The following is a 19,360-nucleotide window of genomic DNA, read 5'->3' on the forward strand; positions in this document are numbered from 1 at the left end:
CAAAAGAATGGCCCTGCTAACATTAACCTATACCTTTCACAAATCACTTACCTCACAAAAATCTTCGTTACTCTATCTACTGCAATACAGCGAGCGACACTACTGCCAGCTTAATAAAAGATTCAAACTACTGAAGGCACTAACTACTGATAGGCATAGTTAGCAAATGAAAGATCTTGGTAGAGAACAAACAATGTATTTACCTTAATAGTGTTCAAAAGTCATAATATATATATCAGTTCATGACATCCAGTCTTACAAATTTACTGTCTCAGATGGACACACGTCCAGATATTCCGCTCTCAAAACTCCGCCATTTCTCTCCCCACATCCACCACTGCTGGCGGCTCACCTCCAACTGCGCAACGCTATGCGCTGTTAACAGCCAACTGCCCAACACTATAATAGGAAATATTCCAACAATGCCCCAGACTGCACACAGCACAGCCAGTGATTTTCATTCAGAGCGCTACATGGTGTTACCAACATAAAAACCTAAACAGCCTACTTACAGTGTCTTGTCCACTATTCTCATTACTCGCGGCATTTCGCCGATTCCCGTGAGAGTTCGAGCAAGGTGTGCTTCCGCACTGAAGAGATCGTTGGCCGTCTCGCCTTAATTATACACGTATGTAGTGTGGTAGTGTGTGGAGAAGTTGAGAAATTGGGCCTGACGCCAGGCATGCCAGGGTAGTCCGTGCAGTTGCACTGACCACTATGTCCGGATGGCTCTTCTCCCGTCGGAGGTTCGAGTCCTCCCTTGGATATGGATGTGTGTGTTGTCCTTAGCGTAAGTTAGTTTAAGTTAGATTACATAGTATGTAAACCCAGGGACCGATGACTTCAGCAGTTTGGTCCCAGGCAGAGCTTACCATAAATTTCCAAATTGCCGGCACGGTAGCTCAGCGTGTTCGGTCAGGTGGCTGCTTGCCCTCCGTAATAAAATTAAAAAAAAAAACTGTGTAAATGAAACAACGATCAACTTGAACGAATGTCATCTGAAGTCCGCCCAGGCCAAACGCAACGAACAGTACCGAACAAAATGAAAAAAAAAGAAAAACAGATGGCTCAGTGGTCAGAGCTTCTGCCTATAAAGCAGTAGACCCGGGTTCAAAACCCCGTCCGCCACAAAATTTATATTTCACCCATGAATTTCAGTCAATTCCCACTTGCAGTCAATGTCTGTAATTCCTTTGTATCTCAATTCATAATGGCTGGTGGATCAAAATAGTGTCTGTTCTTTTGGACGTGTCTGAAAGAACAGAACCACATACATATTTTTGTCCTATTAATAATAGTGATGTAACAGGAAAACTGCCAAACTCTCAAATTTCTACTGAGGTGGGAAATATCAAACGAGTAATCTGCTTTGTGTTCAACGGTCCTGTTGATGTTCTTGAAAAGAAAAAAAGACAGTGTTCCCCTTTCATGCATCTCTTATTTCTGCATTAGTGTCACTATATTAAATATAATTGAAAAAACTTCTTACTCTTTACTGGTTGGCTTTATACTGTTAAAAATAGGAGAAACTACTAAATAAATTTCTTTAGTTCACTCCAACACACCTTTTAAGCCATAAATGTCTTAGAAACATACCCCACAGAAAAATCGTACTTATTCATATGTATCGTTTTGTCTACTCTGAGTTTCATTTACAAGACATTAACATTCTACACTCCTGGAAATTGAAATAATAACACCGTGAATTCATTGTCCCAGGAAGGGGAAACTTTATTGACACATTCCTGGGGTCAGATACATCACATGATCACACTGACAGAACCACAGGCACATAGACACAGGCAACAGAGCATGCACAATGTCGGCACTAGTACAGTGTATATCCACCTTTCGCAGCAATGCAGGCTGCTATTCTCCCATGGAGACGATCGTAGACATTCTGGATGTAGTCCTGTGGAACGGCTTGCCATGCCAGTTCCACCTGGCGCCTCAGATGGACCAGCGTTCGTGCTGGACGTGCAGACCGCGTGAGACGACGCTTCATCCAGTCCCAAACATGCTCAATGGGGGACAGATCCGGAGATCTTGCTGGCCAGGGTAGTTGACTTACACCTTCTAGAGCACGTTGGGTGGCACGGGATACATGCGGACGTGCATTGTCCTGTTGGAACAGCAAGTTCCCTTGCCGGTCTAGGAATGGTAGAACGATGGGTTCGATGACGGTTTGGATGTACCGTGTACTATTCAGTGTCCCCTCGACGATCACCAGTGGTGTACGGCCAGTGTAGGAGATCGCACCCCACACCATGATGCCGGGTGTTGGCCCTGTGTGCCTCGGTCGTATGCAGTCCTGATTGTGGCGCTCACCTGCACGGCGCCAAACACGCATACGACCATCATTGGCACCAAGGCAGAAGCGACTCTCATCGCTGAAGGCGACACGTCTCCATTCGTCCCTCCATTCACGCCTGTCGCGACACCACTGGAGGCGGGCTGCACGATGTTGGGGCGTGAGCGGAAGACGGCCTAACGGTGTGCGGGACCGTAGCCCAGCTTCATGGAGACGGTTGCGAATGGTCCTCGCCGATACCCCAGGAGCAACAGTGTCCCTAATTTGCTGGGAAGTGGCGGTGCGGTCCCCTACGGCACTGCGTAGGATCCTACGGTCTTGGCGTGCATCCGTGCGTCGCTGCGGTCCGGTCCCAGGTCGACGGGCACGTGCACCTTCCGCCGACCACTGGCGACAACATCGATGTACTGTGGAGACCTCACGCCCCACGTGTTGAACAATTCGGCGGTACGTCCACCCGGCCTCCCGCATGCCTACTATACGCCCTCGCTCAAAGTCCGTCAGCTGCACATACGGTTCACGTCCACGCTGTCGCGGCATGCTACCAGTGTTAAAGACTGCGATGGAACTCCGTATGCCCCGGCAAACTGGCTGACACTGACGGCGGCGGTGCACAAATGCTGCGCAGCTAGCGCCATTCGACGGCCAACACCGCGGTTCCTGGTGTGTCCGCTGTGCCGTGCGTGTGATCATTGCTTGTACAGCCCTCTCGCAGTGTCCGGAGCAAGTATGGTGGGTCTGACACACCGGTGTCAATGTGTTCTTTTTTCCATTTCCAGGAGTGTATCTTCAGTGTACATTACAATACTGCACCAGAATCATAATTTGAACAGGGCGTATCATATTTAAGAATTTCAGTTCAAAAATGATACACTTTCGCTTATTTTTTCTAGTCTCCTTTAGTAACTTTAAAGAATTAGACACAGTGCATTTTAAAACAGCTTGTATTCTCTAACATTTACAATTTTTTATCAACAGTTACTCTTTTTCTTTAAAAATACAGACAGATTTGTGATTTAGTATCATATTTAGGTCACCTTACCCTGCCTTCTCTTTAGGTTATGTTTTGTCTTGGTGCACAGTCACCACAAATGTGCCCACTTAGCCTCATGCGCGTATGACTTAGTACGTGCTCGCCGAGAACAAGCCTCTCACACTCTTTTATTTGCGTTATCGCTATGCTGTTTTACAGAGAGATGCAAAAAATCTTGCTCTCCGGCTTAGAGGTCGCGTAGTTACGCATCACCGACTTGTTGCAGGGCACACGCTGAACACGTTCCTCAACAAGAACGGGCAGGAGGTGCTGGCGGATTTGGAGGAACCCTTGGGCGAAGCTCTCAGCGAGGTGTTCATCGACCTCGTCAACCAGATCTTCACCCACATCCCGCTCGACATCTGGCTGCCCTCTGGCGGGAGACGATAGCTGCAGTGGACGCCGACGATGCGGCCGTTTAATCCCGAATCGTCGTTAGCCAATTCAACCACCATGGCCATACTTAACATTTACTTTTCAGCAGGCGGTAGTTTGTGACGAACAGTTGCTTTTCTTTCTAGTTCGTTTGCCATGCAACATCGCTCGTGGTTGAAAAAGGCCGAGAATTATTAATCTCTTATTCTTGTTTGTCTTTTCATTGTAATTCATATGCAAAACTCAACTGCACTGATCAGCCAGAACATTATGAACACCTACATAATAGCCGGTATGTATACCTTTACAACGGATAACAGCTGCAACGCATGGTGGCATGGAAGCAATGAGGCTTTGGTAGATCGATGGATAGAGTTGGCACCACACCTGCACACACAAGTCACCCAATTCCCGTGAATTCCTGGGAGGGGGACGATAAGCTCTGATGCCATGTTCAGTCACATCTCAGATCTGGCGAGTTGAGGGCCAGCACATCTGTTTGAACCCACCACTGTGGTCCTCGAATCACTCCATCACACTGCCGGCCTTCTGACATGGCGCATTATCTTTCTGAAAAATGCCATTGCTGTGGGGAAACATGGTCGTCTTTAAGGGGTGTACGTTGTCTGCAACTGGTGTACGATACTCCCTGGCCATCATGGTGCCTTGAACGTGCCCCACTGGACCCATGAACGCCCACGCCCAGAGCATAAAAGAGCCGCCGCCTCTTTGCCTCCGTCCAGCAGCACAGGTGTCAAGGAGCTATTCCTCTGGAAGGCGACGGATTCACGCCGTTCCATCAGAATTGTGAAGAAGGTATGGAATTCATCAGGCCATGCAACACTCTGCCACTGCGCCATCGTCCAGTGCCGATGGTCACGTGCCCATGTCAGTCGTAGTTGCCGACGTCGCGGTGTAACTTTGGCACATTCATGGGTCGTCGGCTGCGGAGACCCATCGTTAGGAGTGTTCTGTGCACTGTGTGTTCAGACATACTTTTACTCTGCCCAGCATTAAAGTCTGGTGTTAGTTCCGCCACCTGTCCTGTTTTACCAGTCTGCCCAGCATACGATGTCCAACATATGTAATGAGGGGTGGCCGTCCAACCCCATGACGTCTGGAAGCAGTTTCACTTTGGTTTCGCTACGTGTTGAAGACACTCACCACAGCATTCCTCGAAGCCTGACAAGACGTGCAGTTTCCGAAATGCTTATTGCGAGCCTACGGGCCTTCACAGTCTGCCTTCGCTCAAACTCAGATAGATGGCGCGTCTTCTCCATTCTACACACTGACAGCACGCTCACTGATACCACATGCACCATACGTATGATCGACTAGCAGTAGCTCCTTAGAGGTGAAGCTGCTGTAGCCTGAACGGGTCTATATAGGTAGTACGTCGGTGGTCATAGTGTTCTGGCTGATCAGAGTACACCCTGTGTGGATTTAATTTTACGCTTTGGTTGCGACATCTGGAACGGATCTCGTATTGACTGATTTACAGAAGACTTATTCACATGATTGTTTGAGACTGTTCGCTGCAGATTACCGTCCAGCCACTGGTAAAGTTTATAGGTGTTGAATATGGCTTCCAGCTATGCTGTGATATACTGCAACTATGCAGTGGGTATCTTCTTTGCAAAGATGCCTACACAAACGTCGTCCCATTTGAACGATAAGTGATACCACATTTCTTCGTTCGGTCTGAAATATTTTTACCACGAAATAATCAGAGAATTCACGCTACCAAGGAGAAGAGTCTTACAATTAGTTGTACCATGAAGAAGCTTGGTGATAATCGTTTCCACATCAATCATTGAATATTGTGTATTTCTGAAGCAAAACGTTACGAAAAGCTGTTTTACCTTTTTGAGGAAATACGTAATGAGCATTTTGCTAAAGCGTTTGAAATCATTGGTTCAATATTACTATCACATCGCCACATTACCCATGCACACATTTACGCCTATAGCCCCTAAGTCCCGTAAATGATAATATAAAATACGTACCAAAGAGCTTTCTTTATCCTTTCACACTTGCAATAACTGTAAACGGATGAAGCATAGGAAAAAGAATTATTCATACATGACTGTTCCTGTTGTAATAATGTTTTCATTTACTAGTTGTACGTCATACACGAGTATGTCATATGTAAATAAATGAGTACTGTAAATTTTCAATAAAAATTGACTATTAAGATTTTACCTTAAGATTTTGACCACTGATGATATTTTACATAATCAGGAGTTTGGATGACCGAACGTGTCCAGCGAGGTGAAGAGTTCCCGTGTATACCCAGTACATGCGGGATGTACTCTAATATGGCATCAGAGATAATTTTAAAAAATACGAAATGTTTATTGAGTCATTTGAGACGATTCCCTTCGCAACGGTTTTTAAATTCATATTCTCCGGCAAAGTAAATTATAATTTCCTCAGGATATAATGGATTTCGTTTGTTTTATAGTGCATGTTTACCTCATGGTAAGCTAAAGTTTTTTAGCATTTTAAAGGCAAATATCTTAGTTCTGTCATATTCCTTAGAATGACTCCTGCTGTTAGACTGCCAGAGGAAGCATAATAGACCTCTAATTACTTCCTCCTCCTTTGTCTGCAATGGCGTCCCTCTCACTGCATAACCTTGAGGTACTTGCTGTCTTTGTAGTTGGTGTTATGTAAATATTGTGATACTCAGTCGACTTATTACCCGCTTGCAGATCTTAGAGATACCTGGAGTAGCACCACAGAAACAACTTACTTATTTGCAGAGACAATAAAACCAATGCAGTGCAAAAGGACGGGATCTTTTTAAAAGGGCGTTAGCCATCTATAACATCACATATTATGACATGTATGGTTAGTAACAAATCACTTGTTTTGACGATACAGCGCGTACCAATCGAAACACAAAGACAAATTAGCTGAAGTTCTACAATGAAGTCAGACTATCAGAGTAGCTGGAACTAATACACTCACGAGTGACTGAACCTGAGATAAGTACAGAGATGGAGAGGGTGTGCTTCTGTGGGCCTGGAGAATTTGATAGTCCAGTCTGTCACATGACTTTGCTGTTAGACTGTCTCCACTGGTCGTTGGCAACATAGTCAAGATCAACAAGAAGAAACGCTTGATGTTAGTGCATCAGATGTCAGATCGTTGGTGTAGGGGCCACTGCATCTTAGAGATCGGAAGCGGGACTAGGCTACAAGTGTGTATCAGGGAAAGACAACGCCACCAGTGTCAACAAGCGTGGCAACGACACATTGTCCGCCCCGGTAGCTGAGTGGTCAGCGTGACAGACTGTCAATCCTAAGGGCCCGGGTTCGATTCCCTGGGCCGGAGATTTTCTCCGCTCAGGGACTGGGTGTTGTGTTGTCCTAATCATCATCATTTCATCCCCGTCGACGCGCAGGTCGCCGAAGTGGCGTCAAATCGAAAGACCTGCACCAGGCGAACGGTCTACCCGACGGGAGGACCTAGCCACCCGGCATTTCCAACAACACGTTGATGACAGGCTGTCGCTGTCTACTGTCGCCTACTGTAACAGCAAAAACAAAGTTCACAGAGCAGGAAATCATTCGCCAAGACAATATGTGGCAGCGTCAACTGGGGAGAGACCATACTGTCAAGACCCTTCTCTTTTGCTGTTGGGTGCAGAATCCACAGTTCCATACCTCTACCTCACTTCAGTACGCGTTTCGTGGCACAGAGATTAGCGTGGTCACAAAAATACCGCCACTGGACGCTCTGGAACTGATGTTTTGCGGCTCGTACATGCCGATGGTAAGAAAACCAATCGATACAAGCAGTTCTGCTTGCCAACTGAACACAATCCAGACAGGTTATGGATGTATTCTCGAGTGGGGCGTGTTCACTTGGGATTACACGAGGCCACTGAGGCGCCAGCCTCACCTAACAGTAGAGAATCCTACTGTACTATCAAGTGCACCCGTTCGCTCTGCTTCGGCACGTGGCAGTCAGTTGTACTTTCAGGTACACAATGCTTCACCAAACCAAGTCCAAGTGGTGTCTGAATGGTTTCACTGCTGAAATTATTACCCGTGTACTTAAGTCGCTGGATCACCTCAAAGATGCACATCTGTACCTAGCTGTCGATTTCTACAAGCGTAATTGCCTTTGCGACGTCAGTGAGCTTTGTCGTAAGATACGGTTACTCCAGCCAATGAGGTTCATGCGGGCCTTGCAACGTTCTGTGGGCAGCGTGGTTAAAACACAAAAGTGTGAGGAGTCATTTGGAGGTTTCATGACCTGGTCGGTGTGCTGGCGTGGTAAGCTGTACAGGGCACTGAGGTTTGGTAAGATGGTGTCTGGTCGTGTAGAGGATTAGCTCGTTTCGAATACGAATCTATTATTCATTTACAGACGTCGTGTGGTTCACGTTTACTTATTTTCTTGGCTGGCATTGCGAGGTTATAAATAGAGAATCGCAACGAATCTTTCCTGACTGTAAAAGGTGTCTCTTGCGTGGAGATGCTGTGTTTGTGCTTTTGTGAAGAGCGTAACTTCGAGCCATGGTACAGAAGCTGTTTGCTATTAATCCATCTGAATGGTAGGGATCTACATTCGTCACGTTCCTTGCCTGTTACGACCTGACGAAACTACAATCGTCCGGCCATAAATGTGGGTCTTTGATTGTTCTGGAAGGGGGATGATCAGAACTACAACACATGAAAGATTAGCTCACTTCCTTACAAGAATGATAAAACTATGTACTTCACTTTCGACAGTCCATTGCCACAGGAATGAGCCGAATGTTTACAGTTGTCTTTGAACAGTAAAGCATCACTTGATGAGAGCTGAACAACACTGGTGTCCGAACTAGATGGTGCTGACTGCTTGATCAGAGGTTTCGAACTCGGCAGAGAGAGTCCATGTATGGCTCTATACCAACCTCCGTGGGATGGCACTGCGATGCTGGGAGAGGGAGTGTCTTCATAACGCCTCCCATTCGTCGCTGCGAATTGCAGCCAGACATCTCTAATGTCTGTTGCATCGAAGCACTTCGCTGAACTTGGTGTGGGACGGCTATCTTTGGACGATACCTCACTGCCGATGAACGCTATTCAGTGTTTCTCATCATACATACATTTCCTTTTGTTAAAAAATTATCATGTGTTGAAGCTTTTTGTACCAAGTGTTGAGAGCATAAATTTTGTTTGTGCTGGCGTAACTTAATTACATCTGATAGATAATTATACGCTGTTCTACTGAAAAGCTTTTTAAATAAATGTAATTTCCCTACCGTCACTTTTCTATATAAATACATTCACACCGAGCTGCACCCCACAACACCACTCGATAGAGGGTGCAATACTTTGCGATCAGCATATATAGTGAAACTTCTTGGCAGATTAAAGCTATATGCTGGAGCGAGACTCGAACTAGAGACCTTTGCCTTGCGCGGGCAAGTGCTCTACCATCTGAGCTACCCACGCACGACTCACGACCTCTCCTCACAGCGTCAATTCTGCCAGTTGCTCGTCTCCTACCTTCCAAACTTCACAGAAGCTCTTCTGCGAACCTTACAAAACTAGACTCCTGGAAGAAAGGATACTGCGAAGACGTGGCTTAGCCATAGCGTGGGGAATGTTTCCAGAATGAGATTTTCACTCTGCAGTGTGCGTTGATGGTAGAGCAATTACCGTTAAAGGCAAAGGTCCTGAGTTCGAGTATCGGTGCGGCATATACACTCCTGGAAATTGAAATAAGAACACCGTGAATTCATTGTCCCAGGAAGGGGAAACTTTATTGACACATTCCTGGGGTCAGATACATCACATGATCACACTGACAGAACCACAGGCACATAGACACAGGCAACAGAGCATGCATAATGTCGGCACTAGTACAGTGTATATCCACCTTTCGCAGCAATGCAGGCTGCTATTCTCCCATGGAGACGATCGTAGAGATGCTGGATGTAGTCCTGTGGAACGGCATGCCATGCCATTTCCACCTGGCACCTCAGTTGGACCAGCGTTCGTGCTGGACGTGCAGACCGCGTGAGACGACGCTTCATCCAGTCCCAAACATGCTCAATGGGGGACAGATCCGGAGATCTTGCTAGCCAGGGTAGTTGACTTACACCTTCTAGAGCACGTTGGGTGGCACGGGATACATGCGGACGTGCATTGTCCTGTTGGAACAGCAAGTTCCCTTGCCGGTCTAGGAATGGTAGAACGATGGGTTCGATGACGGTTTGGATGTACCGTGCACTATTCAGTGTCCCCTCGACGATCACCAGTGGTGTACGACCAGTGTAGGAGATCGCTCCCCACACCATGATGCCGGGTGTTGGCCCTGTGTGCCTCGGTCGTATGCAGTCCTGATTGTGGCGCTCACCTGCACGGCGCCAAACACGCATACGACCATCATTGGCACCAAGGCAGAAGCGACTCTCATCGCTGAAGACGACACGTCTCCATTCGTCCCTCCATTCACGCCTGTCGCGACACCACTGGAGGCGGGCTGCACGATGTTGGGGCGTGAGCGGAAGACGGCCTAACGGTGTGCGGGACCGTAGCCCAGCTTCATGGAGACGGTTGCGAATGGTCCTCGCCGATACCCCAGGAGCAACAGTGTCCCTAATTTGCTGGGAAGTGGCGGTGCGGTCCCCTACGGCACTGCGTAGGATCCTACGGTCTTGGCGTGCATCCGTGCGTCGCTGCGGTCCGGTCCCAGGTCGACGGGCACGTGCACCTTCCGCCGACCACTGGCGACAACATCGATGTACTGTGGAGACCTCACGCCCCACGTGTTGAGCAATTCGGCGGTACGTCCACCCGGCCTCCCGCATGCCCACTATACGCCCTCGCTCAAAGTCCGTCAACTGCACATACGGTTCACGTCCACGCTGTCGCGGCATGCTACCAGTGTTAAAGACTGCGATGGAGCTCCGTATGCCACGGCAAACTGGCTGACACTGACGGCGGCGGTGCACAAATGCTGCGCAGCTAGCGCCATTCGAGGGCCAACACCGCGGTTCCTGGTGTGTCCGCTGTGCCGTGCGTGTGATCATTGCTTGTACAGCCTTCTCGCAGTGTCCGGAGCAAGTATGGTGGGTCTGACACACCGGTGTCAATGTGTTCTTTTTTCCATTTCCAGGAGTGTAGTTTTAAGCTGGCAGGAAGTTTCATATCAGCGCACACTCCGCAGCAGAGTGAAAATCTCATTCTGGAAACATCCCCCAGGCTGTGTCTAAGTTTTGTCTCCGCAGTATCCTTTCTTCCAGGAGTGCTAGTTCTGCAAGGTTCGCAGAAGAGCTTCCGTGAAGTTTGGAAGGTAGGAGACGAGGTACTGGCAGAATTGAAGCTGTGAGGACGGATCGTGAGTCGTGCTTGGGTAGCTCCGATGGAAAGTTTGCCGGTGGACGGCATGGAGGTAAAACGTAGTTGAGGAGTACGCTGCACCGTCTGTGCTTCCGCGTGGTAAGTCTTGCGCTTGCTGCAGCTTATAGCTCTGTTTACAGTACACTTCGAGAAGTAATGAGTAATATGCAGTGATGGCTCAACCAAGTCGAAAAGATACATTTCAACTTACTTTTGATACTCGATTTGCTCGACCCAAGTCGTTTGAAGGAGAGATGGGGTTAGATGAAGACGTGAAACTCTTCTTTAATGATATAATAGAGATCCAACTGTCAATTGTAGCTTGTGTTGTGTTTGTAAAATTGCGTAGTGTAGAGTTGCGTTAGAAAATAGTTCAGTCTTCCGGAGGTACCATGAAATTTAAGCATTCTGATGGAAACGTTGGTGAAGTCACTGTTGCACATGCTGGTTTCGCCATTCGCACAGTTCGAATCTTCGATTTGCCATTTGAGATTACAGCAGAACAAATTAATGCCGTGATTTCACCCTTCGGGAAAGTGCTCAGCAACTTTGCCGGGAAATGGTCAAGAGCGCACAAGTTTTCAGTACTAAACGGAGTACGGCAGCTTCGAGCAGAGCTACAAAAGCACATCCCGTCGTACATCAATGTCTGCGGGTATAGAGGGATTGTAATTTATGACGAACTTATGCGGCCTGTAAGAAGCCTGGGCACGTTCGCGCAGAATGTATACAGCGGCGCGTGGCGCAGCTGCCGGCCGGCGAGGCCGCCCGGCCTCCGGCGATGACAACACTGCCTGGAACTTACGCCTCCGTGTCACGCGCACGACCGACTACTTCCTCAGCCCCTGAATCGTGTGCAAATACAAGCATTCCAGACACTGAGTTTCCGATGGACGAAAGTGCCGTCATAGCTGACGACCTAAAAGATTCCCGCCAATCTATAAAAACAGTTGAAGTTCCACCGAAACAAGCACCTCCAACTGTAAAGGAAGCAGATCCGCCGGAAGTTGAAGACCGAAACACCTTGCAGGAAAGCAAAACTAACTTGAATACTGAAGAAAGTCCGTCGCGAGGCAATCCTCCAAAGAAAAATAAGAAACGCCGGCTGGCGCGCAAAGGTGCAGAGGAGACAGCTCCATACCGCGACAAAAGGCGGGGGAAATGGGTAACAGCTTAAGCCAACAGATAGATAACAACACGAAAGCGACATCAGCTTCTGAGGAGCGTTCCCCTTCTGCGTTGGAAAAACGAGACGTCCAAGGAAAGCTGACAAAGATAGCATCCACACACCCCGAAGAAACGAGTCACTCTCCTGAAGATTCACTCGTACCACCCACGACGACAAATTCAACCAGCTGGGCAGACGAAAGCGACCATAACAATGCGGATGAAGAAAAGGAAGAAGTTTCCGAAACTTAAACAGACTGTACGCCAGCCCCAAAATAGGCTGATTTCTTCAACGAAGACGTCTCCATGAACGAACTTTCTAAAGAACAAGGACACACCACTGAAACGTGTGCAACCGGTGTATATTATTAAAATGCGTTTTAAAGCTGACTATTGCGAGACAAAACGAAAGAATGTTTTTTAAAGTTTGATCAAGTAGAACGAACAATGTCTGACATACAAACCAAGCAACATCGCTACAGTAAACCTTAGTAAGATTCATAGTTCCTTTAAATTACAGAATTTATAAGATTTTATTATATATGATTCTGACAGTGAGATTATCTTTTTACAAGAAGTGACATATATTGAGCTCGGCTTCAACGCCATATCAAACCCAGGGCATGGAACGGAAATGGGCACAGCTCTGCTCACAAAGGAGGGCATAGTAGTCCAAGATGTGGTAAAACCACCAAACAATAAAGACATAGCCACCACAATAAACAAAATACGATTCATTAACGTATATCCCCCTTCATGGTCCAGCAAGAGGCACCGCAGAGCGGAGTTCTTTAAAGAAGACGTCTTCTCTCTATTTGGAACTCGATATGAACACCTTATCCTGGTAGGAGATTTTAACTGTTTTGCATGCCAAAGACCAAACTCCCAATTTAAATAAGTGTACTGAAATGGAACGTATAGTTAACGACTTAAGACTAATAGACTCATTGGAGCATAACCATGGTACAGCTCCGGGCTTCACCCACGCCACAAGTCAGTCGGCGAGCCGCCTAGACAGGATATACGTAACGCATAATTTGAAACACCTCATTTTGCTGTCCGAAGTACGGCCTGCCGTTTTCTCGGGTCATGCTGCGTACATATGCACAATAGATCTGATAAAACAGGGGACCTACCGAGGTAGAGGCACACGGAAGCTCAAAGTGTCACATCTGGAAGACCATGCTTGTCAGGATGCATTTTACAAAGTATGGAGAGAGTGTGAAAGCAAATTTAGCTCGTGCAACACTGGCACTGTCTGGTGGCTGAAACATGGAAAACCTAAAATACCGAAGTTTTTCATAAATTACTCAAAAGACAAAAACTTTTGGTACAAATCAACTATAGAATTCTACTCTCAGTGTCTGAGGGATCTGTACAAGTCCGATACAAAAGTTGTGGACAACTACGAAAGAATTAACAAAATTAAAGCAAAAATTTTGGCACTTCGGGGTAAACAACTGGAAGGCTACCCAATAAGCTCGCGAGCTCAGAATATACCACAGCACGAAGTCACTTCCATTTATCATGTCAGTCGTGAATGCAAAAGGGCATCTCGCAAGATATTGTCTGAAATAACAACTGATGGTGGAAGGAAGCTGACGAAGCAAATAGAGATTACAGAGGCAATAGTACAGCATTTTGAATCCTTAATGTCTAGTCAACCAGTTGACGAACAGCTTCAAGACGAGTTAATGATCAACCTCCAAGGCAAAATATACCACGTGGAAGCACAAACGCTCATCTCACAAGTGACTGAAGATGATGTCGGAGAATCTATAAATGGAAGCATGAAAGATAAGGCTCCAGGAGCAGACGGAATTCCGACGGAATTTTATAGCAAATTCAGTGACCTCGTAAAAATCAAATTTACTCTCATCTGCAACGAACTACTAAACCCTGAAAATGACATCCAGAAAGCATTTCGAGAGGGACACGTAGTGTTAGTGCGGAAATATACCAACCCGAAAACTGTAAGCGCTCTGAGGCCAATTACCCTTTTTAACAGCGATTAAAAAATATTTGGTTGCATCCTCGCTCGCAGGCTGGAAACCACAATGGCCAGCGTCACCGACGCTTATGAAACAAGTGTGGACAAAGGCAGAGAAGTTCTCCAGACCATCTGTGATTACTGGGACCTAATCTCAACGGCCGACGTCTGCAAAATAAAATGTGCTCTCATCTCACTCGAATTTGATAAAGCCTTCGACAGGGTTAATCACCGTTTTCTCCTTCGGACCATGGGCGCAATAGACTTCCCACCTAGATTCGTTGCAGTAGTAAGCAATATACTAACAAACAACTCAGCCAGATTTGTCATCAATGGACCCATTAGCCTCCCGACTAAAGTCACCAGTTCCATTAGGCAAGGGGTCCATTTTCAGTGGCACTCTTCGCCATCGCCATCGAAACCCAGCTTGCCTCCCGTATGAAACATCTACAACGGCTACAAATAAATGGAGAAAAGATCGTGTGTAACGCTTACGCTGATGATGTTGGTTTCCTAGTCGTGAATGGTACTGAAGTAGAGAGCGCACTACAAACAGTAACAAAGTATAAACAGGCATCTGGTGCAAAACTTAATAGAAGAAATTTGGGGATTTTCAACAGCGGCAATGGAATTGATAGGTTCAAAATGGTTCAAATGGCTCGGACCACTATGCGACTTAACTTCTGAAGTCATCAGTCGCCTAGAACTTAGAACTAATTAAACCTAACTAACCTAAGGACATCACACACATCCATGCCCGAGGCAGGATTCGAATCTGCGACCGTAGCGGTCACGCGGTGCCAGACTGAAGCGCCTAGAACCGCACGGCCACACCGGCCGGCGAATTGGTATGTACACGCAGGGTCTGTCACGCGAGCTTGTAACCATGAAGTGTCTCGGCTTAGATTTTAAAAGTCATGTTAAGCACACTATTGCTGAGAATTACCGAAAATTACTTAACAGCATACGTGCCTGTGTACAAGAACATAGTATTAGGAAACTCGATGAACTTCAGAGAGTAACAGTGGCAAAAGTATACAACACTTCCAAAGTTAATTACGTAGCACAAGTTCTATCACTATCTGCGACTTTGTCTAAAAGCATCACATCTGCACTAGGACGCTTTGTGAGCCGCGGACGTATTTTCAAAGTCAAAAATGAAACTCTGATGCTCCCTGTGAAATGTGTTGGATTAAACCTCACCGATGTCAGCAAAAAGGGGCAAGCCTTCCACCTTTCTGCAACATAAAAACAATGGAAAGAAACAAGCCGTACCCTTCCTGCATATTTGTTAAACGAAATAACTCCTGCCGACATCCGTGCACCTATAGTTGTCCAAAACATACCCAATGGACTGCACCACTTAAAATACTTTTTAATGGAATACAGCTACATACAGGCAAGCATCCCTAAAAAGACATCATAAAAGTGAAAGAACTTTACAATAACTTGATGAAAGACAAATCCTGAAACGATGTAGAACAAAAATATCCTTGTTATAACTGGGAAACAGTCTGGGAAAATATTCAATGCCGTAACCTGCCAACGTATGTGAAATCAACCTGGTACTTTGCTGTTAACAGCAAAATTACAACGAACTCTAAACTTCACTCTATTCGATTGGCAGAGTCACCGCTGTGTACATTATGTAATATACCAGATGCCGAAGAACATAGATTGTTGTGTGGTAAGGTAAAAGACATATGGCTCAACGTAAGATAAAAGGTAGCGAGCATCAGCAGAACCACGCCCAACTCCATTACGCATGCTGATTTTTTAAACCCTGACAGTATACCTTACCCTAAAACAAAACTAAACGCAATCAACTAGTTGAAAGGCCAAACTGTGCACTACGTCTTAACTGAAGAATCAAGCAATAGGGAGGGCTTCTGGGTATATACAGAGTGTATCATATTTAATTAAGAGAAACGAGCAATTTTTCATCTTCGATTCTGTGAAGCAAATCTCTTCTACTGCAAGCTCTTTGCTTTCCATATTTTTGGAAGTGATAATATGGACCAAAACAAGAAAAAATGACCAGTAAACATGTGCTCTAAAATGCATACGTTAAGAGCTGTGAGCATTGTTCATCATAGGTACTTTCTAACACAAATCTTTTAATGAACAAGGGCTCATAACTTTTAAGGTATGCATTTCAGGGCACATGTTTACTGGACTTTTTTTCTTGTTTAGGTCCATATTATCACTTCCCAAAATATGGAAAGGAAAGAGCTCGCAGTAGAAGAGATTTGTTTCACAGTGTCGAAGATGAAAAATTGCTCCTAACTCTTAAGATATGCATTTTCGACCCTATGTTTTTGCGTCTAGTAGCGTGTACTTTCAATTGTATGCATTTACGCCATTAATTATTATACACCCTGTGTTACAACTGAACACCACACGTTGAGGAGTACTAAAAAATACAAAGAAAATTGTGCAAATTCTTTAACTAAAACAATAATGTAAAGAATAGAAGTGAATAATTTACAATACACAATCAACCATGTCGTATCTTAAACGAATGACTTTTCATTACAGTATCTTCTTCACGCAGCAGGAGGAGGTTTTGAAATAGTAAGTAAATAGAGTAAAAAAATGGTTCAAATGGCTCTGAGCTCTATGCGACTTAACTTCTGAGGTCATCAGTCGCCTAGAACTTAGAACTAATTAAACCTAACTAACCTAAGGACATCACACACGTCAATGCCCGAGGCAGGATTCGAACCTGCGACCGTTGCGGTCGCTCGGTTCCAGACTATAGCGCCCAGAACCGCACGGCCACTCCGGCCGGCAGTAAACAGAATACATCATCAGTATAGACCAGTGAAGTCCATGTGTATACTTCGTTTTGACGATAGCATAAAACACAGCGATGAAACTGGCAAATAGCTTTTATTTAGTTCTTTCTTTATTTCTTTTTCTTCTCACAAGAAGACATACTTTATGTTAATTACGAGTCAAAATCAAGCAGCAGAAGCCTACTCTAAATCGTTACCTTCCTGAAGAAGAAAATTTTACATATTAGCAATAATCAGTTTTCTTACTTCTGTTTTGCCACACAAATTATAGATGCAGTTACGTTTCCATAAAAATTACGTCAGTGCCTTCTCAATGGAATTTACATTTATTTTTATTCAAGCCATGTTCCAAACAAAAGAGAACGGAAGGGAAATACTTATTTTCCCATTCAGAATAATAATAAAAAAACAAAGAAAAGATGGTAGAGCTCTTACCCGCGAAAGGCAAAGGTCCCGAGTTCGATTCTCGGTCCGGCTCATAGTTTTAATTTGCCGGGAAGTTTCATATCACCGCACATCCGCTGCAGAGTGAAAATCTCACTCTGTAAGCATAGATAGTTCTTTCTGAAAATTATTCGACATTTAATCTCGAGTCTTACACCAACCACAATGAACACTACATGTCGTTATTCTGTGAATGTATTTTTCAGAACTAAAGGTAGGTAACGCAGTCTGAAGCAGCTGGCAGAACTGCAGTTTCTCATAGTATCAAATGTGACTATTTTATTTCATGTATTTGTATGCTATGCAGACACTGTGGGTGCATAACGCACATTACACACAGCGGCGTTACAAGCCCCGTTGTTTGTACATTTTTAAGTGAAATTCAGATGTTTGCTATGACTAGTCTTGATCAAGTAAATCAGTTAACCATTACCTCCGCTCGTTACCTGCGTTGCGCGAATTACGTTTCTCCTGTTGTACATCAAGTTCCTGAATTGGTCAGATTGTGTTATTTTGTAAGTTCATGTGAGACGGCATTTCAGTTCAGTTCGGACTTGCTTTTCTAGGTAAACCGTTTACAAAACTAGATAGCGAACTTACAAGTTCATAGATGAGCAAATGTTAAGGAGGCCCCAATAGCAGCTGGCCTCAATACTGTCTGTGGCCCTCATGCCTCGGTCCCAGGTCTGTGTATTATGGGCTGTGGTGTGGTTATCCAACGCTTTCTTTACTTCCTGCGGTCCTTGCCAATCGCCGTCGACGCAGGGGTGAAAGTTTGTCAGGCTAGAGGGACGAGGTGTGCCTATCAAATCACGGGGCTGACGCTGTCACAGACTAAGTATGTATGCGACAAAGATTAACGACTATTAGCTGTGAAGCGTGAAGTCTCCTCAGTCAAATGTGGCATCTTTAGTGTCTATGGACGTATCAGTGTGGTTGTGGCCATTTTATGTATAAGAGCTGTTATTTTGTTTTGCCGGAAAAATGATAAGTGCAATAATAGGGCAACGAATTGTCAGGAAGTTTCACATTAAACTTAGAAAAACTGCTACTGAAACCTATCTTTTACTAAAAGAAGTGTATAGCGAAGACTGTTTATTAAGTACACGAGATTTTGAGTCGTGAAAGCATTTCCAAGATGGCAGAGAAGACGCTGAAAATGACTTACGCCGCGGACGCCCTTAAATATCAAAAATGGATGGAAATATCCAAAAAGTAGGTAATCCGATGCGATCTGACGGTCGCATCGGTTGAGTATTCGTTCGGTAGATGAAAGTGTAGGAACTGACAAAGAATGTGTTAAGGAAATTTCAAATAATCAATTTAACATGACAAAAGTGTGCAAAACTGGTGCCAAAAATTCGAACAAAAGAGAACTCAACGAAAATGTTTGTACTGACACTTTAATACGATTCATAATGATCAAAATTTCTTGGAAGGAGTGATAACATGAGACGAATCTTGGTTTTTCACTGATGATCCAGAAACTGAGAGCCAGTCCATGCACTGGAAGGGCTCAACTTCAGAGAAAGCGTAAAAACTTGAATGAGGAAATCAGAGTTCAAGGCGATGATGACTGTTTTTTTCGATATTCATGGAACTGTATATCTGCACTGGGTTGCTGAAGGTCAAACTATTAATCAAACTTGCTATCTTGAGGTTTTGCTCAACTCCATGAGAACATAAGAAAACAACGGCACGAATAGAGAAAGAACAAATCATGGGTTCTGCATCAAGACAACGCAACGGTTCATACCGCTTTGTCTGTGAAGAGGTTTCTAGCAAAGTACAGCATCCCATTATTAGACCAGCCACCTTATTCGCTAAACATAGGACCTTGTGACTTTTTCTATTCCCGAAAGTCAGATCTACATTATAAGGAAAAGCAACACGCAT

The 19,360-nt window shown here is 45.2% G+C and overlaps 1 protein-coding gene across 1 annotated transcript in view; it reads left to right on the forward strand.

Moving 5' to 3' along the window:
* LOC126456032 (protein takeout-like) overlaps positions 1 to 5,867 on the forward strand; it is a 102,299-nt gene extending 96,432 nt beyond the window's left edge. The window contains exon 6 of the mRNA XM_050091786.1: positions 3,571 to 5,867. Within this exon, the coding sequence (XP_049947743.1) occupies positions 3,571 to 3,734 (164 nt within the window). The 3' untranslated portion in view covers positions 3,735 to 5,867. The remainder of the gene's footprint in view (positions 1 to 3,570) is intronic.
* Positions 5,868 to 19,360: the final 13,493 nt, after the last annotated feature.

The sequence above is a fragment of the Schistocerca serialis genome, chromosome 2, assembly GCF_023864345.2.
Source record: "Schistocerca serialis cubense isolate TAMUIC-IGC-003099 chromosome 2, iqSchSeri2.2, whole genome shotgun sequence".
NCBI classification, from domain to species: Eukaryota; Metazoa; Arthropoda; class Insecta; order Orthoptera; family Acrididae; genus Schistocerca; species Schistocerca serialis.